Genomic DNA, 27,459 nt, shown 5'->3' on the forward strand with positions numbered 1-27,459 from the left:
AATGCTTTTTACTCCCCTTGTGATTTCCATCTTCTCCTTGTATCACATGTTATGCAATTCCTTCCTTCAATACACTAACCACTACCATCTGCATTTTCACATAAATCTTTTTACAGTAATGCTGGTCAAGCCAGAATTGCATTGATGGGGACCCTAAGCATCAGGAAATCTTAGTGAAATGGGAAAAGTTTTGAATGAAAAGCCGATAAATCTTATGCCTTCACTTTCCAGTTCCCACAGACAAAATATTGTGTTCACACTGTAATAAATGTTGTTATAAATAAGAAGCTTGACTGGGCCAATATTCAAGCAGCAATCAATTTATTAATTAATATGGTAAAGTAGGAGCAATACAGTTCTGGGTGCAGTGGGGGAAGTTTTCCCTCCAACTGTACACCGATGGTTGGGGCTTACAGGTATTTCTAGGGGTACTCATAAGCTTTCTCAGCAGTTTCTATTCCCAATTTGTACTCATCAGCAGTTTCTATTCCCAGTTTTTACGTCACAATTCTATACACTATTGTGATTTAGTTTTTCTCAGGATGTACATCCCGAAAGAAGTATCCCAGGTGGTGGTGGTCCGGTTTCCGAAAGAAGGAAGGAGTGTTTCATCTGGTGAAGTCCAATTTCCAGATGTGGGTCCACCTTTTGATTGCAAGGACTATAAATCTCATAACAGTGATGTCCAGCTTCCCTTGGTCGAACCTATTAGTCCTTGAGTTGATGTCCATCTTCCTTGCTCAAGCTGCATGTTTCCTTTTTATATAATCTAAAGCTATAGTTTCAAAGATCCTTACTACAAGCAATATTCTAAAATTATACTTCAAAAGGTTATTATTGCAAAACTCTTTAAGGCTTAGCTACAAGCAGAAAGTTCCTGTCAAAAAGCAACATCCTTAAAGCTTTCATTCAAATGCTCCTAAATCAACTTAAGGCTTATAAAGGTTAATTGCAAACAAAGGGTAGGTTCAAAGGCCTTCTTCCATGCTTTACCTTTCTCAATTATTATTAGAATTCATCTTTATAACTGTCCCATGGTCAGTTTCCACACATATTACAATCACAATTACACATGTTGCCTGTATGTACCTAACACGAAACACAGCTCTGTATTTCACAATGTTAACTGTAGCCTTTTGGAGCAATTACTCCATGTCTTCACCTGTGTGGAGGGAAGTGGAGGATCTGTGGCGTATAATGGGGTAAACCTGTAGGGAGTATGTTGCACCCATCTGTAAGCTCAATGACTCATTTCAGAACCACCAGTTGCTTTACAGAAACCAGAAATTCCTTGTGGCTACCGAGGTACACCCTTCCTCGGTGGTGCAGCTAGTGAGATCTGTTTGTTAAATTTAAACAAGGACCACTCTTTAATTTCGTATCACTTAATTTCATGGCTTGCGTGACATTCTGCTCTGAACCACCTGTAACAGCGCCTGAAATACATTCTCACACAGGGAAAATGCCAAGGGTTCCTCAGAGGGACACTAAGACATGTCTTTGGAGGGTATTTGCAGCGAGGAAGGATAATAGCGAGGTGAACGAGTAGAAAAATTAAGGCGAGGCGAGAGGGAAGACGAGTGCCGACGCCAGGAGAAGCTCCAGTGGAGAGGCTGGAGCAGCCAGGGCACTGCTCTACTGAAGGGAGGCGGCGGGCAGGGCTGTCCCCTGCAGCCCTGAGAGAGGGCGGCGGCAGAGGCTGCCCCTCACAGAAAGCCCGAGGGGCGCAGGAGCCGCGCTGCCGTTCCAGTGGCGGGACCGCAGCCCGGGGTCGGGAAAGGAGGGACGGGGAGGAAGAGGCGGAGGAAGAGGCGGGCCGAGGAGGCCGCGCTCCGCCCTTCCCCTCAGGGCGGGCCGAGCAAAGCCGGTGCCGTCGGTGGCGTCGCTCCCGCCCCTTCCCGCGGCCGCGATGTCGCTGCTCCGCGGGCCGCGGCCCCGCACCGCCGGCAGGAAGGGCCCCAGAAAGGCGGCGGCGGCGGCCAGGCGGGACTGGGATGTAAGTGCTCCCCGCTGCCGGGCGGCTTCCGCTGGGAAAAAGGCCCGGGAGTCGCCGTGCCCACGGCCGGGGGAGCCGCTGCTCTCCGCGGGGGCTGCGCCGTGGAAACGCCCGGGTTGTGTGTGGGTTCGGGCGGGCAGACACGGCGTGTGCCGGGGGGACACGGCCCCTCTGGCTTCCTTGGCCCTGGCACAGGCCAGGCCTCCTGCGTCTCCTGGGAAAGAACGCGCTCCGGGTTGGTGGGGGTCTCGCTTCTGGCGGCTGCCTCGCCGAGGGTGGAACGCTCTGCAGCGCCATGGAAGTGCACAGCAGTATAGTATTAGGCTTGTTATAATGCAGTTTAAAAGTTGTTTGTGTTTTTTTTTTAAATAAAGCTTAAAAAAAGAAAAGTTTGCCCTCAGTTATGACTCTTGACGTGTTCCCTGGTTACTGTTCGCAGAGTACCGTCCATGATTTGACAGTGCACCGTGCAACTCCTGAGGACATTGTAAGTTTAATAGCACTCCCTGCTCTGGCCCTGTGGCAAGGACATTTAGCTGGTTGCCTGACATAAAAGTGCTTACCGTGCTTAAGGGGGTATTTTCTGCCAATGTTTAATCTCTTTTTCGAGCTTCTGAACATGTTGTCTCTTCAGTGCTATTTTTTTGTTTATGATACTGAGCATTCCCAGGTCCAGCAGTTAATGTTCTTCAGTTTCCTGTTCCCACTGGAAGGCAGTAGCTGCAGTTTTTATTTAAATAAATTGTGTGCTATCATAAAAGCATGAAAACATAAATACATGAGAGGTCAGTAGATTAGCTGAAGGTCCTGCTTCTGCTGAGAAGGACTGAAAGATGTGCTTTGTCTGAGGAACCTTTCTAATTCTGAAAATACTCAATTTTAATTTAAACAATTTAACACAATTTCTTTATACTGAGTGGCCCGTTGGTTGCAAAGCATGTGAATTCTTTGCAATAAACAGATCATGTGTATTTACATTTATTCAATTACATTGTATTTACATGTATTTAGATGTGTATTTGCATTTTCTTGATAGCACTAATTACCGGGTTGGAAGAGGCAGTATGAGCTATTATTACAAGTTTTGACAGGTTTGTCAGGACAGATGGTCACAGTAGCAGAGAAAGACTTGACTCCAGAAATGTTTGCCTTGATAGCTTCTTGAGACTTTAGCAAGCACCTCGCACATTTAATTTCTTTAATTTGTATTTAAACTATATAATTTATATATAATCTAATTGTTATAAGAAGGGAGACACTATCTCTGGTGCCTGACGATGTTAAATCAGGAAAATGCATTCTATCTTTTTATGCACCTTATAGGTGCTAGTGTTTGGGTTTTGCCTCCCTTTACAGCTGAGGAGACTTTGCCAAGTCAGTGGTGTAGGGCACACAGAAATTGAGACTTTCCCCATTCACCTTTAGAGCTGCTTTAAATTTAGGTGCTACTGATGGCATTTTACACTTGTGGATGCTTATGAGGTTGTCGTTGGCAGTGCTGTGCAGTTAACATAAATAATGTTCAGTGCATGAATGATACAATCAATCAGAGCTCGTTAGCTTTGCTCTGAAAATTTTGCTTCAGGTTGATTTTTGAAATTATTTCTTTTACGTTTCTGTAGCTCCGTCGCCGTGAAATACACAAATCAAAAAACAAAGCATTGGCACATGTGGAACTCCAAGAGAAAGCGCTGAACAGAAAATGGAAGAAGCAAAGGCAACTGGATGCAGATTCCTTGGAGAAAAGGAAATTGGCTCTGATGCGTGAGGTGAGAGCTAAATTTGCACTTGCAGCCTGCTGCAGGTGATCTGCGGCACTCCTGGAAAACTGCTCATGCACATGGAAGCCACAATTGCTCCTCTTGTTGGATAACTTGATTTCATACTTGCACATGCTGTGTGTGCTGCATGCATGCAGTGGTTGGAGTAGACTGACAAACCAGCTCAGAATTGCACATTTGACCTAGGTTGCCTGGCTATCTATGCCCTCTGTAATTCTGCAGGCCTCTTTTCATCTGAACAGGAACTGTTTGCAGAGTTCAACTGTTGTAAAAAGTATGTGTATTCTTTGGGTTCTTATTGCCAGCTTGCCGTTTCTTCCTCATGTCTGGCATTTTTCTTTGATGCAAACATGAACATTTCTCTATCAGGGAGGGACGTTGTTTATTTAAACAGAAAGTGCAGTTTCAAGGCACCTGAAAGGGTGAGGCAAGAAGTTGTTAAGGGAGGAAAATTGACACAACAACGATTGATGAGCTATGGCTGACAAGCTTGTCATCTGAAGGATTGAAAAGCTTGTTCTCAGTATTCTAAAGCACTCTGAGTGTAAATATATTATTGAATTTGATTTTGAATATTGAACTGTAGCAGTAAACCTAAGCCTAGTTAACAGAGAGTAGCTGTCACTGAAAAGTGGTGGTAGATCTTCTTTTTCACGTGGCAGGTCACTCCTTGCCATATGTTACAAAAACTAATCTGAAAATTGGCTTTCAGACCTCTACTCATTGAGAATTGTTCATGCTGGTAAAGAATGATGATGAACAGTGTTCACTTAGCAGTCAAAATAAACATGATCTGCTAGTTCTGTAAATGTGCAGTGGACTAACCATCTTAATCTTCATTGTTTTGTCTTTTGTAATTTTTTGGCAGTCACTTTCTGATCTCTGAGAGCATTCAAGCATAGACAAACAAATGGAAGTACTTAGAATTGAAGATCACCACCTAGTTTTCTATTTGACCTGTTTCTCTGCAATCACAGTAGAATTTTTTCTGTTATGGATATTTTGCTAATTAAGCCTCAGACTTGGACTTTTGTTACTTTGGTACTTCTGCCAAGCATATTTCAGTAGAGTATTCAAAAAACACTATGAACTCCTACATGACTTTCCCTAATGCAGCCTAGTTTCAATAATACTTCCATGCAGAAATAAGTTATGTGTCACAAAAGGTAGATTTGACCATATTTTCTAATATTTGGCTGGGCTACCTATTATGTGACTTCATTCTTTTGCAGATGTGAAACTCATGTTAAGGAAATAGTCTTCTATATTTGTTGCTGTTTCTAATGAAAATGTACAAATCTCACATCCTCCTGAGTGGTTTTCCCCTTTATAGTTAAGAGATTACTTTATTCAGTTTACTCTGTGTTTACTTCTGAATCAGTGAAAAGGAAGACAAAAGGAAATGATGCCAAGCAAGATGAAACAGAAACACAGAGACAAAAACAAAACAGAATAACAAAATATATAGAGAAGAGTTACCATTTTCACCTCTCCCTAACTTAAATCTTGTTAATTGCCAGGTCCTGTTGTTCGGAGTAACTGTGGAGACTGTCTCTCCCAGTAGAGCACAGCCACTGAGAATTGTTTCCTTGTCTCTGTTACCGTGGTGATCTTTTTCTTTTAGTGCTGTAACTAAGCCTCTTGAATCCTGTTTAACTGCAAAAGACTCAGAGACAAAAGCTAAGAAGCTGTTGCTATTAGTGTTGTTTCTCATATAGTTGTGTGTTGAACAGGCAGACATTACAAAAGAGTTACAGAATAGATAAGCAAAATTTTAATATTTTGGGGATTTGTCTGCATAAAAATCTGAATGAAAAGATAATGAGTTTACTCTGAAACTTAGGACTGTGAATTTGTAGGTACCACACGGATTAGTCCTGTAGCAACTTATTTTTTAAATAATGTTAGTGCATTGCACCAAAAAGTAGAGGTAAATGATTTGCTGTAGTGGAGAGATTTTAGGATGAGTCCAGTTTATTTCCTTTGATAGCAATCTGAAACAGGAGGGAAGGTGATTTTTAATGAAATTTGTAGGTGATACTAAACTGGGACAAAGCACACTGCTCAGTGAATTTGTCCAGGGCATGTAAATGGGCCTAAAGGGGTTACAAGATGATACCACTTTTTTTTCTCATCACAAGCAAATGTGAGCTAATCTACCTTGGGAGCAATGCTCTAAAAATGTTCATAACGTGTTCAGCAGGAAGGTGGAGCTTAGGAACCTGCTGATGCCAAAAAAGATCTAGTGAGGAGGGTAAAAACAAACTAATCAGGATAATTTTTGTCTGATTATACACATCACTTTAATTTTAATTACCTTCAGGAAATGAATCCTATAAAATTTTTTCCTTTCTATATTTTTTTTTCTTCTGCCGATCTGGTATAATAACTTTACCTAAAAACCTGCATTGTTTTGATGTCAAATGGCTTAATGGAAACACTAGTTTTAGTTTGTATCAGATGTGAAAATTGAGCAACGGTCTGAAAAAGGAGATACGTGAAGTGCTTGAAAGGTGAACATTCACTGACTTGCTAAATTATTATGAGAAGTCTAGTTTATTGCAGTGCAATGCAAGCTCAAAAGACTAGGAAACATGGAAACTCAGATATGTAGGGATGCTTTGTGACGTAACAAAGCATGTTGTAAAATAGGGGGTTCAGGAGAAACAAGTGAAATGCCATTGCCTAGAATTTTTTGAGGCTAGATGCAAGCCAGCAAAATTACCAATGGACATTGAAAGGAACTCTGTGGAGATAGCAGCATAGAGTACTATGAAACCATTTAAATACAGTTTCTTATAATTTCTGGAGGAGCAAAAATTGTCAGTCAGTTTTCAAATTTTGATTAGGAGGACATACATGAGCCTTTTCTTTGAGGTCTTCTGAAGTACTCACAGTCTCTGGATCAATTTGGTGAAGGAGGTCACTTGCATATCTCCTCTCAGGTGTGTAAGAATATCTACCTTCTCCCCAGGTTGTGGGATATAATTTTACTAGTTTTTGATTTCCAGCTTTTGAATGAAGCCAGCATCAGTGAGGAGCCTTTAAACTGTGTTCTGCTCACAAAGCCCCATCCCCAGGCAGCTCCATTTGGCTCATGGTAATTGAATGCCTCTTGCTTTGCACTCCCAAAACGTCCTTCCTTAGGAGGCACCTGTTTTGATGGACTTCAAATGCTAGGGAGAGACCTTGGGAGAGAGAATTTAAATACAGAAGCTGTATTTTCTGGAGATTCCCAAAATATCTTCTGACGCCAGATGTAGTCAGCTGTGTTTATCTCTGTTGGAACTTTTGGTGGTATGTGGCTTAAGTTTTAGGTAGGATTTTCAGGAGGTGAGACTGAGTGAAACAAGTCTGCTTGAATTGGTTTGAATATCATCAAATAGTACATGTTTTGGGTGTCAGATGTAGGTAAGTGTTCTATCATTGAGATCAAATGATTTGAGGAATGCTTTTTTTTTTTTTTAATTGCTATATATGTCCTTTTTTTTCTGATGAGCATGTCATAAATACCCAGCTTCTTGTGTCAGGCTGGGAGGAGAAGAGGGAGTGAAAGAAGAGAGTGTTCTAAAGAGAGCCAGTGCTGATGAGTGCCTCAGAAGTAACAACTATTTAATTTTTCAGAAAAACAGTATGAATTCTAGTTACTCTGAATGAAGTATGTTTTTCTGATATGTCTTATTTAGGATCTTATTGCACAATACCAACTTTGCAAAGGTTCTCTTGTTGGCTGTTCTCTTAGTAACTGTTTAGAGAAACAATACCAAGGGGAAAAAAAAGGAAAGGATCAGTCTGCTCAGTGTAAAGTTTGTTTATGCACTGTACTTTCAGATTCTGTCTGATCAGTACCATTTGCAAGATGTATTGGAACAATCTGGTCAGGCTATGGCTGTGGCAAAAGACTTGCTTGAGGATGCTCCTCGCACACGAACAGGTAGCACATCTCATCTATATGTGGTAGCACATTTAAGGTGATCTCCTTGCTTTCCTTGAATAGTCTTGCTTTGCAAAGCGTTCTTTTTAACTGCTTTCATCTCATTGTCTAACACAGTATAATTGATCCTGTTCATGTTGGATGAAACACAGGTGAGGCTATCACCTCCCATGGCCAGGGAGAGTGACTGATGGCTGGTTATTCCACTGTATTGGCCCACTGTGGAATTTCACAACGTGTGCTCTGAAACACCTCCATGCTCACCATTTCATGGCCTGTGCACAGCAGCAGTTTGAGCTACTACAATAGTTTTGATTCTCAGTGCTGCATGAGCTGACTCTTTGCTCTTGGATATGGTTGAAGATTTATCAGCAGTATCAGCTTTTCCTTTTCTTAATTTGGCTTGTGGATTGGCCGTCTGTCCATGAAATCTTAAACCTAGGAGTTTTTCTCTGTAGGCTGCCATTCTCTTTTGTTCCTGGTGACTTTGATCCTGCAAGCTGCTTCTGCACAAGTGAATTTATGCAGGTGGGAAGGATAAAAGCTGGGTATGTGGCCCAGTGTATTAAATTAACCCTATTGTCTTTGGTTGTTGTTTAAAGCGGCATCCCTGTGACCCTTTTTTTGTGAAGTACAGGAGCTTGATTTTCAGTACAAAATCCTGCAACATAAGTACAGATCAAGCCCTCTGTGTTCTTCCCTGTGTTGTTTGATTCCTCTAGGTTTTCCTAATGTAACAATGGCTCCTAACTGTGACCTAGAATCATCTCAAGGACCCATTGTACAAAAAAGTCATCCTCCCAGTCAGCTTTCCGTCCTTAATGAATCTGTCATGGATTCCCAGGTAATGTACATTTAGTTCCATGCATACACATCCTGTGGCTTTTTTGTTTGCACAAAATAAGACTATTCAAAGATAAGAATTTCCAAGCAGAACTAAATTGGTTTTTGTTGATAACATTCACAGAAGACCAGATTAAACAGAGGTGAGTTTCTTTTGTGAGACTCTGGGAATCGTGATTTTTTTGATTTAACTCTCATATATGAGAAACTAATATCATTATGTCTTGTAGAAGCTCTCTCACAGTAGCATGTCCTCCCTTTTAAATTCTGGAATTCTCAGAACGAGTACAATGTGATTACAGTCTAAGAGAAGAACTTTCTGTATCACTTAACTAATTCGCATATTTCAGAATATGTCTCTGATTTACCAATTATGTCTGCATATATGGGGACACAGCCATTTGTATCCTAGTTCACTCCACAGCCTTGATTCCTACAAGTTTTACTTTTAATATTTTGCATTATTTTACATTTATCCAGATTTGTTATAAACAATTTTTAAATTGTTTAAAATTTAATTTAGTTTGCCTTTGTGCTCTGTTTTCTTTTAAGAACTTATTGTATCAGGAATGCTCACTGGGATTTGAGAATAGGCTTATGATGCTTGCAGAAAACTTCCCTCTGATGAAGACCAAACAGGCTGTTGGGAGCAAAAGTTATGGTGTCATATTCCCATGGTTCTCTACCTCCATTTCCTACTATCTGGCGAAAATATCTGTAATTTGAGTTGTGGTACTTCTGTGTTAGGTGTTTTGGTGTGGCATTTGTTTTTCCATTTTTTTAAGATGAGGAGTGAACTGCAGCACCTTTTTAAGCTGTGTCACTGAGTGCATGCTGCAGGATAAGCTGAAATTTTTAAAAGAAACATGTACTGATTGTGTGCCAAGCTTTTGTGAGTTCTTATGTGCCTATGAAAATCACAGTTAAAGGCTACCTGGTGAAACCTACCCAGCAGCTCAGAAACTTGGTAGTTTGAAGAACCCTAATTCCAAATTTGGTTTTTTGTATTTAGCTATAAATGTAGTACGTAGAATTGTATTTTGTTCTGGTTGCATTTTACACACAGACTATAAATGTAATTTTGCAGGTCTCTTTATGAAGTTGTTTAGCTTGTAATGTCAAATGACTGAAATGTTACAAATTGTATGGATTCAGGTTGCTTTTCCATATTTTGCCTGTTGTAGCTCTGCTTTGGTACAGCCTTAACAACTTTTATTTTATCCTCTAGTTTGCATGGATTTTCATATTTAGTATAAATCATACAAAGAAAACATTGGTTATTGAATTAGTCACTTGCTGTGTTATTTTCAGAGACAATTGTCAGTATCAGTGTTTCTTAGGTACTAAAATCCCCCAGAACTTCCTACAAAGGGGTGTGGATTTTTTTTTTTTCTGTGTGGTATTTTTATTTTGAGCATGTTTGGGGGTGGGGGGGAAGACTAAAACAAATGTTTTTGGTTTTTTTCTTGAAACAATTCCATAAAATTGGTCTCTAACTTCTTCTGAATTCTGTTTTGTTTTCTTTGTTGTCTCTTGAGAAGGCTGTTAATGAAGAGGAGGAGGAAGCATTATCAGAAGATGGACACCATGATGTTTTGCGTTTCAAATCCAGCATCAGTTCTGACAGGTCAGCACAAATACATCCATTCAGGTTTCCACCTGCTTGACACTGGAAACAGGTGGCATTAAAAGGGTGTTGAATGGGTATAGTTAAGTCAGTTCTTCTCTTTCCCTTTGCAGTCCTTTCCTGATCTCAGAATTCCAGGGAAAGGCCTTGTTGTAACATTGAGACTGGGAATGAAAGTGAGTAGGGAACTCACCTGAGCAATTGCAGATAATTTTAGGAGCTCTGTCAAGACAGATTATGTGGAATCATGCCCTTGTCCTGTTACAACTCACTGTTATTCTTGTTTTGAATGTAGGCTACTTCGATTGTTGAGAAAAGAAAATTCCTTGGTGAATTCTCCATTGTGGGCTGAAAAGGGCGTGAGAAAAACCACCTTATCACAGGAATCAAATGTGCCTCGGACTCCAACAACTGTTTCCCCTTCATTGGATCAGTCAGGTTGGTTTTGCCAAATCACAGCAAGGTTGTGAAGCTGTTCATAGGATCCTATCTGGAGTTCCTTTCCTGGGTGCAGGTCTGAGACAGAAATGTATGCTAATTTGGTTCAGATGTATTTTCAGACTAAAAAGCCATCTCTTATCATAAAATTACTCTAGAACATACTACTATTAAGGACGAGTCTGAAATATTTCACGTGTACTTTTTTTTTTGTTTTGTGTTTAAATCAGCCCTCAATGCTACCAGTGTAATCAAGAGAACCCATTCAAGACTTCAGAATGAAGATGAAGAAGAGTCTGTAGACTCCATTGACACTGTGAGACAAGTGCTGAACCCAAACTCAAGGAAACAAAAGCAAATTGCAGCAAAGAGTTAAGTACTTTTAAAAATAAAATACCCTTTGTCCAAGGTCCTTAATGTTGTAATAAAACGTGGGTTGGAGGGGATTTTTGGAAGTCCTTGCAGGGCTAACACCAAAGTTGGATGAGGGGGTTGAGTCTTGAGCATATCTCAGGCTGAGTGTTCCACAGCTTCTTGTCTGGTGTATTTCCCTGTGTTCTGCCACGTTCATTGGCAAAGCCGAGTCCATGGGAATTTGGGAACCATAAAAACAGCCCTTTGAGGCTGCCCATTACCTTGCTGCCCATGGAGTCCTCTCCTGTGCAGGACATCTCTAGTTCTGATCCAAATTTGTGTTCTGTGCTGCACAGGTTAGGGGTGCATTTCAGTCCCCATATTCTGCGTGTTTGTATGCAGGGACTGGCATCAGTTGCAAGTTGTAACATGAAAGGAGAGTTGCTTACTGAGCATGAGAAAGCAGTTGATGTTTTTCATTAGCAAACTATTTCCATGCATTTAACTGGAAAGGAGAAAAGTACAAACAGGTGTATCCAAGATAAAAGCACCAATCAGCTGTCCTTGAGAGATACTACTGTGGCAGCAAAAAATGTGGTTTTTAGGATCTGAAAATAGCTAGAATAACTGGGAGACATTCTTTGATGGTCTGTTTCATCTTATGGCAAGAGAGGGCATTTCCTTTGATTTACTTCAATAAACAATGCAATTTCATTGGTACTGTGAAGATCTCTGTACAAGTTGAAATTCCAATGATTCCTTTTTCTTCCCCTTCAGTGAAAAGAAAGCAGGCTGAACAGAACTCTGCAAGACAGAAGAGAGGTGATTCTCCAGCTAATTTAATCCAGACTGACCTTCAAAGGGACAACAAATCCAGCCTAGATGTTCTCAGCCACATGATCCAGGAAGTAGAGCATGAACTGGAGGAATATGAGCGATGTACAGGTCGTGAGGTCCCAAAAAAAGAGAGGAGTGAAGGCCTGTCTGGGTTTACTCTGTCACTGGTGAACGCTCTCTGTCGCTTGATGCGCTACCTCAAAGAGGTGAGGGACTTAGAACTGCCCCTGGCGACTGAGTGAAGAAGGGTGTGAAGTTATTTTACAGATGGGAACTTTGGTCTTTTCTGGCTTCCAAGCATTTTACATTGAACTCTGGTATCATTACTTATTACTAGGTTTGCATGCAATTAAGAGTTAAGGCTTTTGGTTTGTCAGGAACTGGTTTGTTAGGAATTGGTATCCCTAGTTAAAATGGAGGAGTTGACTGCAGTGAAAGTCTCAGTGTCTAAGGGCAGAAAATACCAATTGAAATAATTTAAATTTGTTATTTACATGTACTCAGAGTTGTAGCAGGGTAATAACTACAGCATTGTTTGCAAATTAATTTTCTTCCTTTGCCTCCCAAAGGTGATGCTGTTGTTACCAGAGCAGTGGACCCAAATCCCCTGTTTTACTTGAGGGATTCCTTAGTCCTCTTTTACTATCCGGAACAGAAACTTTACCTTAAGCAAGAATGACCTGAAGTGCTCACTGTAACAATGCATAGCTGGGAATTAATTGAATTTTATAAAGATCACCTGTGTACCATGTAGAAGCTTTTTTTAAAAAAGAAAAGGGGGGGAAAAGTGTGTTCCAATTCATCTGTATCCCAGAGCTATCAAGAGGCAGCAGTGCCTCTCAGATCATTTGGTCTATGTGACATTTTAAACCAGATTATGACAGTTCCTGCACTCTTAATAGGTTCAGCAGGATATATTATCTGAATGCTAATGCTCTATTTCATAGCAAAGGTAATAGATCTCTAATAAATGTGTAACTCTTATTTAGTTCCTTTTCAGAGGGTATAATAATTGAAAGGGAGAAACCCATCTTATTTTAAAATCCTATTTTTTTCTCTTGCTAGATGTATAATAACTTAATCCTTGTATTACTCTGTATTTCATCTGTATAGAAGAATTTACTTTAATTAAGTCCTGGAAGCAAATAGTAAATAACCAATCCAAGAGTGAAAAGCAACTGCCATTAGAAGATGGACTTCAGCTGAGAAAGTCTTATGTTTTAAAAAAAAGTTAATAATGCTTGGTTTTTGTTAAAATTGTAATACCAAGGCAGAGAGTTAAATTTGGTTCTTTGGCAGTTATAAGGAAGGATCTTAAAATTTCAGTAGAATGTTTTCTGTTTATTAGGAATACATCAATTTAATAGCATCCAGTTTGTGTTATAAATGTAATTGCAGTTTTAATCCTATTTAGATTGTCTTTAATTTTTCTACAGAAATGAGTTATTCCTGAGCCTCAGGCATCTTCCAAAGCTACTCTCATAATTTTTCTTGTTACCATTCCATCCTTCCAGAAGTTGATTTTTTGCATAATTGTCTGCCACACATAAAAATTTACTACCTAAATTCTTAAGTAAGCATTATTACAAAGTCACTCAAGCTGCATAATGTGGTTAATTGTATTCAGGCTTGCTTGAGATGGATACTGAATTCATATTCTAAAGTGACTTTTCTCCTTTTCAGGGAGGTTTAATTACAGTTATAATTTGAGAATTTGCTGGGAAGAAGCCCAGCAAATTGTCATGAGTGTTTCATAAAACCTGGTCCCTGTGATGCCAGACATAGATCAAGCACTTCTTTGCACCATCTGTCTTGCCTAGCCAACAGAGTTAGCAGAATTCCAATGCCTGAATTGTAACTGGCATTGCTTTTTAGGAAATTGACTTTGCAGGGGGTATTTAGAAAGCCCCTGATTTTAGTTAGACAGTCAGTCTTCATGGGGTTTCAAAGCTTTTAGAGATTCTCTTCCTCCCAGTTTTGCTGCAGAAAATCAGAAGGATTGCAATAAAGGGTGTTGCCTAATTTATTCTCAAAATTGTATCTAAAAAGTAGGAAGAGAAACTTGAATTCAGGAATCTTCCATGAAAGAGTTTTTATTACATGATTAACAAACCAACATCTATAAGAAGGAAACAGTGACTATGGAAGAGGCTAGAGAAAAAGAAATTTCTAAAATCCTTGCAAAACCATATGATATTCTTAAAGGGAAATGGATAAATCTGACTTGGTTTCTAAACTAATTTTTAGATCATCTTCCAAGTGTTAAAATTAATTATTCCCTCCTCACCTTCATTCTGCTGAGAAAGCTGTTTCTTTGCCAGACCCACATGACAAGAAGAGTATGGGCATACTCCCTAATCTCTGCTTTCCCTGTCTGCTTTCCCTGTCTGCTGCATGTTCTGGTGCAGTGTTAAAGCTCACGTGATCAGAGCCACACCTAGCACTGGGCTGGGACGAAAATAGTTCTTTCAGGGTATACCAGACCTAAATCCTACCTGGGGATAGGAATAGATGTTATCCTGATGGCTTCCTTATGCATAAATAAGACAGAGCTGCTTGGGAGCTTTTCTTCCAAGACTAGGTTAGTGCTCTGTAGGATTAGTAGATACAGTAGCTCATCCAGATGATCTAAGGCATCAGAAGCTTCATCACTGCTACCAGGGTAGAAATGCTTCTTTTGTGCTGTCTGATTTCTGAAAAGAAAGGACCAGGTACAGGATTTTTTTATCCATTTTCTGAGCCAGCATGCTTCACTTGGATCAATACAAAACAAAACTGTTCTCTCCAGCTGGAAGGGAAACAGAAAATTTCAAATACTTGGGAGGTGTATCTGCTTGTCTTTGTCTAGTGGCAGTATCTGTGAGTTATTCTCAAAAATATTTATTCATTCACATCATGTGTATGCAGAGCTGTTTGGTTATCATATTTTTGAAACCCTCTAGAACTTTTTCTCTCTGACTGAAAACATTAGAAAGCAAGTGTGTTCTCCTTTACATAGTCAAATTTGTCTTCATTAATGAATTAGGAAAACTAAAGATTAGGCACAAGTAGCATGGGAAATGCACAAGCATCAGCACACCTGGAATTATTTGATTCCTGCATGAAGATTCAGTGACTTAAGAAGCTGTATCTGTGCAGAGAGAAAATGCTTTTAGTTACATCCTGTAAAAGCTGTCAAGGGAGAAGAACAAGGATGTCTAGGATTCCCTACAGTGTCCTGGAGGATCAAAGACAAGCAGTAAGCTCTCTGACAGTTCTCAAGGCCAGACAATTTGATTTTGTCATGAAAGTAATGAAGTTTAGTAATAGTGGGAAGAGCTGTTACATTGCGATGTCATCATGACTCATTCCTGTTTTCAAATGAGTCTTTATTGGTTTATAGTAAGTTGTCAGTTTTTTTCTCCATCTTTAGGCTGAAATGCAGCTGCATGAGAAAGAGATGTTTAGGCAGCAGCAGAAGGAGAAGTTGAATGAACACAGAGAACTGATTGATGCTCTGACTGCTGAGGTTCTTCAAGTAAGGGAAGAAAACATTACTATGCAGGTACTGAGCCCACCTTGCTTCTTACCCATCAGGATTATGTGTTAGAATTCTGAGCTCTGTTATGGAGATTTTAACTATAAACAGAAAGAAAGTGATAAAATTGAGTGAGGACCCTGAGAATTACAGTAGCAGGTATGGGTATGAAATATTTGGAAAGTCATTTATTTATGTTTATTTAACTTCAAAGCCTGAGAAAGTGCTGGTTCTGTGAAACTGACCTTTACTTTATCCATCTAAAAGTTCAGGCATCTTCCTTCACACTTCTATACTGTTAACACTGCTGGAGCAATGAGTAGATGTAATACTACATTTTCCTTGTTTTAGGTTCCAGTGGAGGTAGATTTGATCAGTGGCTACATTTGGGAATGATGCAATTAAGAAACCTTAGAGAGGAAATAATGTAATGAGTAAGGCAAAACAAATTATTTATAAATTAGAAACATGGAGACAATAATATTTAATCCTTACTGGAATCCAGCAGAATCATGCAGTAGTATTAAGAGGCCAAATTTCTTCTCAGGACTTCTTGTATTATATAGTTTTCTAATTTATGTTGGTAGAACACAAATTTCTATACCTCTGTGTATGGTTTTTTTCCTCCTCCTTTAGAAGAAACTTCAGCAGTATATGACAGTAACAGATGAAAAGCTGATGTGTCTCACACAAGCATTTCAAGGCCTCCCTTTGGTAGAACCGGAAAGAGAACAAAGTCCAAAACATTTTGGAATTGCAAGCAGAGGCCCAGCAAACAGCCAAGGTGTGTACAATGAATGTGTGAAGGATGAAAGAGGAGTGGTTAGTTTATCCCTGTAGTGAAAAATCTGGTATTTGATAGGTGCCTGCTTGCACAAGTTCCTCTTGCAAAAGCATGAATGTCACTTCTGTAAATTCACAGGCCGTAAGTTCTGCTGTGAGCACAAGAAAGGAGGGAGAGTAGCATTCCCCCATTAAGGTGGCTTCCAAAATCAGTTTCTTTCTGAGCCTCCTAAAAGAACCCCAGAAACCCAAAGAAGTCAAACCAAACAGAATCAGGATCTCAGCTTCCCATTGCTGAGCAGCCTGACAGTCAGGTTGGTTCTTCCATGAGACACTGGAGGTCGCTGCTGGCCAGAACAGCAGCAGCTGAGGCCAGGAACCAGCCAGTCAGAGTCACTTGGTGTTTGTGACTCTGTGTGAGAGGGCAGTGGCCAGCTGAGTGATGTGTGACATGGAGACAGGCGAAGCTGAGCCAATAGATTGGTGGCCAGACTAACCAAACCGAATTCACCTTGGACTGTTATCCACCTTTCACCACTGAGTTCCCTCCCAGCTGTCTTTCCTGGGCAGTTGTTGCTTTTGCTACCAAGGTCAGTAACTTCTTGTGAATCCCAAGATTTCTCAGAGTTACTTGTATTCCATAGTTAAATGTTGGGTTTTTGAATCTTTCTGTAGCTAACAGCTTTCTTCCTGGAAAGATTATATTCTTCAGAAGAAGCCACATACCAGATCCTTTTTTGTGATTGACCCAGGCCTTGTAAAAACAAACCAAAGGAAACCACCCCCAAAATATAAAATCCAAACAGTCAGAAAAGCACCCTTCAAAAAACCCCCAACCTAATACCTAAACCTTCACATTCATCAATTGTGCAGCACTAGAATTTTCAAATCTTTTTCTTATTATCCTTAAAGGAAGAATGCTTTCTTTTTTCAACAGAGCTCAAAAAAGCCTTGAATTGTTTTCTAACAGCATTGTTGCTATCAAATTTATAATATGGGGGATTAGGACAAGTGCATAAGTTTATTTTCTCAAGAGATTGTTGCCAAATGCAGCTCGGATAGTTCAACTCATGTATCTGTAAGTCTTGTGCATGAGCTGCAAACAGATCTCATGCCAGTGTCCTGAAATTGTGAGGCTACATGTAAGAGTTCTTCTTGCTCTTATGGCCAGTAAAGATTTATAATTTGCCTGAGTGAAAGACTTCTGTGCCTGGATATCAGAAGAAAGGTGTAGAACATACTCTACTCTTGTCTGTCTTTTCAGGTGTCTGAACATAGGAGTTGTTACTGATACTTTTTCTATACTGCTATCTCACTATAAGTAGTTTTTGTTCCTTTTTTTGTTTGGCTTGTTTTGTTAATTTGTTTAACTTTTATCCCTGCTTTGCCTTTTTCTTTAGAAAAACCTGATTTGACCTACTCTGAGCCCAGGACTGAAGTAGGCAATAGGGAAAATATGCTGAAATATCCACAGGAAGAACTTCCTTTCACGTTTCACCAAGGGTCGGGTGCCTCAAGTGACGTGAGACCTAGTAGAAGCTTCCCATCTCACATCTTCCAGCCAGCTGTGCTGTTGTCCCCACCACAGCAGAAAAGCAGTCAGGAATTGTCTTCTCTCCAGAATGGTGAGATCTCTCTGACTGCAGTAGACTTAGGAGTCTGTGTTGTTGTTACTGTTTCAATCTCACACTACCTCTGAAGATGCATTTTCCATGGAAAATTTTTTATCTGTATGCCTAGACATATTGGCCCTATAGCTGGAGTGTCCTACTGCTGCACTCAGATATGCATTTCCTTTGTTGCTATGCCTGTTACTAGACAGCCTTTACACTTCCTGTTTTCCATCTCCTGGCAGCAGTCCTGCCAGTGGCAATCTAGACTGGCATTTTTGTTCTGTACTCATTTTGAGTATCATATCTGTGTGATTCCTGAAGCTCTTTGTCAATGACCTACAGCACATCATTTCAGATTTCCATCTGCTGATGGTGTAATCCAGTCTTCATCACCTTTAATGGTGAGACCACAGAAGCGTGGAACTTCTGGTTCTGCTATGTTGCAGACACAACAGGATCTCTGTAGGCTGTGTGCTCCTGCTTTGAGCCAATCTTCCCAGCAGAGGGGTTTTTGGAAGCTGTGGGAGCCAGGTTCCCATTGGGTTTCATTCCATACGCAGGAAATGGTTGAGAACATTTTGGGTGAAATTGTGTTGCCAGATAACCAGGTAGCTCAGTCTTGTCTCAGTATCCATAGCTCAGTTCTGGTTCATGGGAGGAAGAAAGTTCATCAGGGTGATTAGGTGAGGTGTTTCTCAATTATCCTTACTGAAGTGAGCACAAGGAAGCACTCTGTGATTCTAAAACTGAGCTGTTTCCTGCTGCAGTTGTCACTGAAAGCACATGCATCCCACTGGACATGCCACGGCCCTGAGTAGCACCCTTATTGAGAGGCAGATAATTACATCCATGGCCAGATTGATGGTGGCTGACAAGAAGGAGGGTACAGGAATAGGTTTTGGTGTTTATCTCCTTTTTCCTCCCTTTTAGCTGTTGTTTTGTAAGCCTTTTCTAAGTCAGAAAAATAACTGAAAGTCCTTTTGATTTTTAAGGAGTTGGCTGGGCAATTGGAAGTTTGTATCTCATTCAGCCACTTGGTGGGCTGCTGTGCTGTGCAAAGGTACATAAACAATCTGGAGGAAATGAGCTAAAGGTCATGATCTACAAAAAGCAATGTCTGGTGTCAGTCCCATTGAGAACTGTCAGATGTCTTCTGTCATTTGAAACAGCAATGCAGAACTGTATTCCAAGATTTCTCTAAAATATATTGTTCCTGTCTTAAGACTGGCCCAACAAATGTTAACCTTAATGAATATTTTTTTATGCTCATAGCTTCATAAAACACACTTGAGTGTAATTTTTTAAGTGTTCATCTCTGCTCAAGAGACAAAAACTAAAGCTTGTGAAGGAATGGGCTGTTTGCTGTATGAAGCATAGAAAATCTGGTTTTGGTCACAAAAGTCAAGTTGGACTTAGCATATAGCATCAAACAGTGCTGTAACTGTAGTCATGTCTCTGTGGTGTGTTATCTCTTTGCTGATGACGACCACAAAAAATACCTTGCTATTTTGTTGGCCACACTGCTTCCTCTTTAGGGGCTGGGTAGTTAGTTTATTATCATGCCAAAAGTCTTGTATTTTTTTGTTTCAGTTTCCTGAAAGTTTTGTTAATAACCCAGTGTAAATATCAGAACTGAAACAAAAACTTAGTTTATCAGGTAAGGTAACCGAATTTTGGAAAATGGAGGACTAACTAAGATTGTATTTGATCTGTCAGCTAAGAAATTCAAAACAATGTATCTTCTTAGTGACTACTCTGTCAATCTCAAATTAAATAATTTAAATGTAAGACTGTTTGCAATAGAAAATACTCACCTAGTGAGTTCTTACAGCAGGATATTGCATAGAATGGTTTTGATCAGTACCATAACACCATTCAGGCCAGAGGTTACAATTCAAATTCCTGCTTGATTATTAGTTGACCTGATGCAATAAAGTCACTGTTAGTCTCCTCAGTGAGGATCTCATGTCACTGTCCTTACTGTTCCTTCATTTTGTGTTTGTAGTGTTAGCAGCCATTTCCAAGTCTACTGAAAGAGAGCCATGCAAGGAAAGGAGCTTACCTTCCTCCCTGAGGACACACAGCACAGCTGAGGAGAACTGCCCCATCTCTCGAAGGCAACCAGTTCCTCCTGCAGACAAAGACTTGGAGAGTTCCCATGAGAAAACCACTCTGTCCTGCCCAGGTGACGCTGGAAAAAGCAGCACAGCTGAAGAGTTCCTTCGAAATGGTGATCTACTGGGACAGATAGCTGAGCTCACACAGCAGAATGCTCTAATTAAAGCTCAACTGAGCAAATTCAGAGGTGCCTCTGGAGACAGAAGTGATTGTCTGCATCAGCCAGACCTGACACAAAAAGCAGATCCTAGTCCAGACTCTTCACAAGGACAGGTCAGAATTTAACAGGAAAGGAAGGCTGGATCTCCTTTCTGCTGATCTGCTTTCCCATAGTTTACCTGGTGATTTTTTGTCTTTCATGTTGTCACTTACTATTTATTTGCTTGGAGACTTGTTATTTTTATTATTATTCCATAAGCAAATCAGCAGCAGTTTCTCATATTGGGCCTGTGTTGTGCATGGGTTCTGAAGAAGGTTATAAGGTTTTGTTGCAAAAAGAGCTGGTGTTGCAATGTGATCCAAGCTCTTGCAGTTTGGATACTATTAGCAGTGAAAGCGCTGCACCAGCCCACAGCTTCTTGTCAAGGTTGTAAAATTGATATTTCAAGCCATGTCATACACCTCTGCTACTCTGACACAAAAGCAGATGAGATTCAAGTTCGTGCAAGTACATCTTTTGTAAATCCTTGATCATAGTGTGTGCACTTGTTGGGTCTGTCTTGTCAGTCCTCTTCTGTGAAAATTCCAAAAATTTTGGGAAAGAGAGACCTTTCAGGCTTCAGTTTAAGTGGAAAAAAAATAAACTGCAACTAAGCAGTTACTCAGTAGGATCCCAATGAGTGAAGTTCACATCACATCCCTGCCCGTGCTATTGTCTTTTGTTCTATCACACTGACTGGTTGGCTGTTAAATTAAGGATCCCGAAGATTTTTAATTTTGGAGAGTGTTGTCACTTTCCACTTCCAGGCTAATATACTAAATACTGTGTAGTATTTATGTGTAGTATTTAGTCATTTGGTTGTACAAGGTGATGCAAACTCTTAGTAAGTGTTGTTTTGTGGAAGCAATTAGCCACAGGGAGGGGAAGAGGTCAAAAAAATCAAAACCTGCCTTAAAGATGAGTTCCAGGACACTTCTGTTAGAAACCTGCTTTTGCTTTCCCACACCCTCCTGAATGTGTCTCTCTGATTATGTATATTCTTAATTGTAGTTAATTGCTGGGTGTTTGGTGGTTTGTTTGGGTTTGGTGGGGTTTTTTTTTGGGGGGTGGGGCAGTTGTTGTTCTTTTTGGGTTTTTTGGGTGTTTTTTTGTTTTGTGGGGTTTTTTGTGTTGTTTTGTTTTGGTTTTTTTTTTTTGGTGGGGGCTTGTTTGGTTTTTTTTTCCCTTCTCAAATTGTATGGACAACAGTTGTATTTTTCCTACTTGAGGGAAGACCAGTATAAAATATTGTAATGTTTAATCAGTTGAGGACTTAGATACAGGACAGTAAAAGGGCCAAAATCAGATTTTTCACTGAAGTGCTACATAATTATATTAACTTTCAGTTTGAAATCAAAATGCATAGAAGTACTTGAAATATATTGTATGCCCTCCTTTAGGGTGAAAATTGTAAATATTTCTTTGAAAGTAATTATCCCATTATCCAAGTAGAGTCATCTCATGGTATCAAGGAGCTTGGAGGAAAGGATAGCGGAGCTGAATCGCCAGAGTACAGAAGCACGGGATAAACTGTTGCAGTTGATAGACCAGCAGAAATCAGCTGCTGCTGACATGGTCCCTCCAACACTGTCTCCTGTTCCAACCCCGTCCCTGAATTACACTGGTAAGTACCCAGCTTCAGGAAAAACAAATTAGTCTGACAGTTTTTTTTCTCCCTTGGTGAGTCCTTATCTTAGTGGATCAGTGGTTGTGGTCAGAACTACACTTGCTGTTAATGCCTGTGTGGTACAAACACCTCTTACTTCAGAGAGCTAAAAACATATCAGCTAAACCTCTGCTAAAGTTATCTTCTTAGTCATTAGTCTGCTGCAAGTACTGTGCTTCATGTTAAACCTGATCTTTGCTGTTTCTGAAGAGCAGGTGCTCCATTTGGACATTAGTAGGAACTTCTTTACAGAAAGTGTTCAGGCATTGGAATGGACTGCACAGGGAGGTGGTGGAGTCACCATCCCTGGAAGTGCTTAAGGAAAGACTGAATGTGACACACAGACAGTGCCTTGGTCTGTTTGACAAGGTGGTGTTCAGAGGTTGGAGTTGATGATCTCTGATGTATTTTTCAACTTAATTGATTCTGTGATAATCTCTGGTGGTCAGCACTGGGTTTTAATTGATTCTGTGATAATCTCCGGTGGTCAGCACTGGGTTTTTTTAATCAGTCCTCTGTTGTGCAGAATCTTGGGTGAAAAAAGACTAAAGTATTTATATGAGGCTTCTAAAACTTATGGCAGAGTGGTCATCCTATTCTCAACCTCATTTTAGTTTTTGTCTTTTGGGTACTCTTTCCATCAGACTGTCTTGCTGAGTTACTTGCTGTGCTAATAGAAAGGAATAACTGGAGCTTCCAGTTGTGTAAAGAGGTGGATTGGTTTAGAGAATGTACTTGCGGGTTCAAGATTCATAGATTAGCTGCCATATGTAACTATAAAAAAAGATTACTTTGCAGGGGATCAGGGCTGCTTTATCTTTTCACGGAGTTATTGTCATTATGAGCAGAACTGCATGTCACCATGTGCACATGCTCTGTGTGAGACACTTGTCCTTTCCCCTTGTGAAACCACAGAGCCCCCCCCAAAGGGGGAAGGACTTAGAGGAAGAAGGGGGAGGAGGGAGCAGCGTGCGGGCATTTGCATGCAGGCTCCTATGCAATGACTCTTGGGTGGGTTCATAACACTTCCAATGCTTGTTTGGCTGTGGTAAATTCAGCATGGTAAGTAAAATCTTAAAGCAACAAAGGTGAGAGATCAGAAGTCTCTAAGCCTGTTGCCAAAAAACACAGAAAATTTAACCGTGGAAGAATCATTCTATATATGTGAGCATTGTCTGTAGTTGCTCTGATTCTCTGCTTTCATTGTCAGTCATTGTCAGAAAGCGAGTGTGAGGTTGATGTTTAACCTGATGTTTTATTTCTGGTCTGTGTGTCTGTGCAATTGGGAAGAGGTTGTGATGCCTCTGGAAAAACAGTAAAATAAAATGAATGTTGTGCAATGTTGCTGTGTTCTCATTGGAATCAAGCAATTATTTATCACCTAGAAAATGCAAGGAGGACAGTTGAAGTGTCTGTTCCCATGACAGTGGCTATGGACAGCCCCAAGGATGACAGTGTTCCCCATGCCAGTATGACCAGTATGAGAAGGTAAAAGTTCACCCTTTACTATTTCATATTTTTAGTATCCTAATTGGAGAAATTACCATGTGGTTTTTTGGTTTTGTGGTTTTTCCCTTACTTTTTCACATTAAATTCTGTGAGTGGGACAAAGGTCTAATAGCTTTTTCACAACTTCCTATGTTTGTATTTAAAATATGTGCAGTCTGACACAGGACAGATGACATATATTGTATTTGTGGGGTGCCCTCGTGGCAGGAAGGAATGATGAATCTGACTCCATGTTCTCAGAAGGCTAATTTATTATTTTATGATACTATATTATATTAAAGAATACTGTACTAAACTATACTAAAGAATACAGAAAGGATAGGATACTTACAGAGGGCTAAAAAAGATAATAATGAAAACTTGTGACTCTTTCCAGAGCCCCGACACAGCTTGACCCTGATTGGCCAATAAGTCAAAATAATTCACAGCAGAAACCAATAAAACAGTCACCTGTTGGTAAACAATCTCCAAACACATTCCAAAGGAGCAAAACACAGGAGAAGCAAATCAGATAATTATTGTTTTCCTTTTTCTCTAGGCTTCTCAGCTTCCCAGGAGAAAAATCCTGGGCAAAGGGTTTTTTCAGAACGTGTAAATGCCAGAGGCATGTGTTGTTGAAGACTGCCGATGAGGGGTCCTAACTCAGGATCAGAGATAATATTCTAGTAGTCACTTCCATTTTTCACTTTTTAAATCTTATTTTGAATATTTCCAGGACTGTAGGAGACTCCAGCAAACCTTTAAGTGCAACGTCAGAAAGCGCCAAATTAGCTTCTGTCAGCCAAAGACCAAAGGTGAGACTGAAATCTTCAGCCAGAAAATTTTAATATGTTGTCATAAAAGGGAAAAGATAATCGTAAAATGGATGAAGGGAGGAGAGCTCTGTCCTATTTTAAATATCCCAAGGCTATTATTAATCAGTAAGTGGCAGGTTGGATTACAGACAATTGGTAAGAAGAGACCTAAGAACTAGTGACATTCATTGTTTTCTGCCGCAGAGTTGTTTATAAGTAACCCTTTTCTGCTGTGGCATCTTTGTGTTAGAACTGGAAACCTTTGGAAGTCTTTCCCTGGTGGCTCCAGAGAATCTCAAGCCATGATTCTGATGTACTGGTTGAGCCACAGTCAAGAGGCAAGCAAGCTCTTACCTAGCTGTTGCACAAGTCATCCTGCACAAGGATGAGTAAATCCAAATGTAAAGAGAGCCACAATCTAGATTTCTGACTCCTGATGTGCAAAGAAAAGGATATCCTGTGGTGAGATACTTCCATGGGGCGATCTGCAGTGACACAGACTGGTAAACCAGTCATAAGGGCTGTTTATAGGCTTGAAAGCAACCATGAGGACATATCAATAACCTATTTCCTGGTGTCCAAAATAACCTAAATTAGGACTGATAAGGAGAACAGAGTTAGGGTTCAGGACTTGCTATCCTGACAGCAAACTGTACATCCCTAGAAGGGAAATTTGAAATTATTAAAGTAGATGTGGCTTGAAGTAGGTGGTGGGATTCCCTGTATGGTGCCAATGGCAGACAACAGTCCTAACACACAGGTCTATGGGAAATTTACTGTATATGAATCTCAACTGGTTTCTTCTTTTACAGGTAGAAAAGCAAAAAGAAGAAGGGTGGTTTGCATTGTCAATGCACGTTATGTAAAGGAAGCTGAGCTCAAGTCCTGTATTTTTAAAATATTTTTTTATTAACTACAAATAAATCACAATCTTAGTCTACAGATGTGCAGTTTAACTCTGAAGTGTTTCCGTGTCAGTGCCGTTTGTATGGAAAGGTCCATGTGCTTACTGTATTTGTGCCCTACAGAGCACTCTAGGAAGCCCTGGGAATGAGTTTCTGAGCTGGACACACTGCTGTGACCTTACACCTTTTCACCAAAAAAAATTTTCATGAGTTGTAAACTCAGGCTGCTGAAGCTTTACAAGTGAGTGCCTTGATACCTCTGTTAGGTATGCTGAAGGCAGGAGGTTTTAGAAATTGCCTGTGAAACTTACTGGAGCATTTATTTGCACAAGATGTGGGAATAAAATGTCAGGAAGAACTGAGATGAGGGAAGGTACCTGCATTGAAAAGGAACCTGGACATTAGGAAGCCAGTCTGTTTCTGGTGGATAAGTATTTGCATCAGAAAGAATTTATTCCTTCTATGGTTTACAGTTGCTCCCAAAAATTGTGTTTTCTGTGCAGTTAGCATGTTAGAGATTGCATCTAGACTGGAGGATTGCTTTTCAAAAGTCTCATTTAATATTTCATCGTAAATGTAAAGTGACTATTTGAAGTTAAAATCAGAACCTCTATTTGCTATGTAATAAAGTATGTGGTCTTTGATAAAACAGAAAACTGATGCATATAATTGTATTAAGCTGGTTTGCTGTGTGTTTATGTAATATTCTAATGGCCATGGTTCTTACATTGGTTTTACTTGACTTTTTGAAGTAGTCATTATTTTATTAGCAATGATTACCTATAAAATTTAAGACTATGGGGACATGCTTTATCTGTTCCTTACCTTGTAGTAAACCTTGCCAAAAACATTTATGATGGAGAATTATAAAATGAAAATAATTTGCAAGTCTGGGAAAGAAAATAGCTGCAAGTATCAAAACCAGACTTTTTTTTTTTTAACCTGTGAAATTTCCTCCTAAAGGACATGATAGGGTAGAGCCAGCCTCTGTCCTCTCAGTTGGTTCAGTTATAGGAGAATGAAGAAAATATGCTTTTTTTTTTTCTGTTTTGTTTTGGTTTTTATAAAGGGAGGGTTCTTCTAAAAAGATCTAGAAAATTAAAAAAAAAGTGGGATTCAAAAGAGGATCTGTTCAAATATTCATTGATGCTTCCATCATTTATTTTTCCAATGGGAAGTGAAGAAGGTTTATATTTCTGTATTTTGCGAAATAACAGGTAAAATTTCTTGGAAGAAATCCCTCAACTCATGAAGAGACAGCAATACCACAGTTGGGATAGGACTACATAACCATAGTGCCACAGGTTAATGTTGTTGCCTCTGCTAATGTTTGCTACAAATGCTCTGGAATTAATGAGAATTCCTTTTAGAATACAGAATTGGAATTAATCCTTTGAGTCATCTATTTTCTTTAACTTGGAAGTCTCTAGGTGGGAGGGACGCTTCCACTCCAGATGTCTCCAGTCACCTCCCATCATCTCCTCCACAGCCTGTGACTTGCTGTGGTTCAGGCTGGGGTCACACAGTCTTCTGTGCTTAGAAATGAGCTGCCCCTGGAATGTCATGGAAGTGTGTTTGCTGGAATGCTGAAGACTAGTAAAGCTTGAGGCAGTGTCTGAGAAACTGCTAGCGCAGGGAGTTTTATGGAGGGGTTATTTTTTTGTCTGTTCTAGACCAAGAAACAAACTGCAGCTGTTGCTGGAATTGGACTCACCAACTCAAGCTTTGCTGCTTGATAAGCAGGCTGGCCGGTACCTGTCTGAAAGAAAATGCTCACTCTCATGAGATTGACATCTGCTCCTGCAGGGAACTAGTCTTCCTGCACAGCTGTTGCAGGCAATCAGATTTTATATTTCTTTGTGTGTACATGTATGCATAAAAGTATGATTGGCCAGGCCTCATACTGACCTCAAGTCTCATCTAAGTGAATTCTCTGGTCTCACTGCCCTGCAGCAAGGCCAGGTTTTTGTTCCTAGCTCTATCTCAGTGAAATACCCTACTGTAATATCCTTCTCTCTCGTGGTCCCAGCAGTGGAGGAAAAGAAAAAAAACCAACTCCATTTGTCTTCTCAGCATTAGTATTAAGTGGGCACAGCACCAAGCCTGACAGATTTCAAAAAGTGATGGGACAATATTCTTGGGTACATGGTGTGGTTCTTAGGGCTGTCCTGTGCAAGACCAGGAGTTGGAATTCAGTGATCCTTGTGGGTCCTTTCCAACTCTGAGTATTGAATGATTCTATGATCTTTTGCATGTAGAAACTTAAAGCCTTTCAGATCACTTCCCTCTCTCAAGTATGGCTGAAGGGAAGCTAAAAAGGATTAATGGCCTGACATCACAAAGAACTTGCTTCCTTAGAAAAGCCTCCTTGGAAAAAATCCAGTTTCATCTTCCCTTCAGAAAATGTATGCAGGATTCAGGAGAGATTAAAAAGAATATATATATAGCAGCAGAAAGCTGCAAGTGGCAGCAGGTGGCTGGAAAGCTGCAGGGAGGAGGGGAAAGCAGGAATGTCTGGTCAGAAGCCACAGCAAGGGCAAGTCTG

General features: G+C 40.1%; 1 protein-coding gene across 2 annotated transcripts; it reads left to right on the top strand.

The window, feature by feature from the left end:
• The first annotated feature begins 1,862 nt into the window (after positions 1-1,862).
• Positions 1,863-26,171, top strand: SPICE1 (spindle and centriole associated protein 1). 2 transcript variants are annotated; one of them, XM_084226275.1, is made up of 17 exons: positions 1,863-1,996; positions 2,436-2,483; positions 3,619-3,765; positions 7,609-7,711; positions 8,434-8,555; positions 10,096-10,181; positions 10,477-10,619; positions 10,850-10,990; positions 11,751-12,016; positions 15,223-15,354; positions 15,964-16,111; positions 17,511-17,735; positions 19,729-20,114; positions 21,493-21,664; positions 23,092-23,194; positions 23,931-24,009; positions 24,822-26,171. In XM_084226275.1, the coding sequence occupies exons 1-17, from the start codon at positions 1,910-1,912 to the stop codon at positions 24,873-24,875; spliced, it is 2,442 nt and encodes an 813-aa protein (XP_084082401.1). In that variant the 5' UTR covers positions 1,863-1,909; the 3' UTR covers positions 24,876-26,171. The 2 variants fall into 2 exon arrangements, with proteins under 2 accessions (XP_084082401.1, XP_084082402.1); XM_084226276.1 differs by lacking the exon at positions 17,511-17,735.
• The last annotated feature ends 1,288 nt before the right edge of the window (positions 26,172-27,459 follow it).

The sequence above is a fragment of the Fringilla coelebs genome (assembly GCF_963513975.1).
Source record: "Fringilla coelebs genome assembly, chromosome: 2".
NCBI lineage: Eukaryota > Metazoa > Chordata > Aves > Passeriformes > Fringillidae > Fringilla > Fringilla coelebs.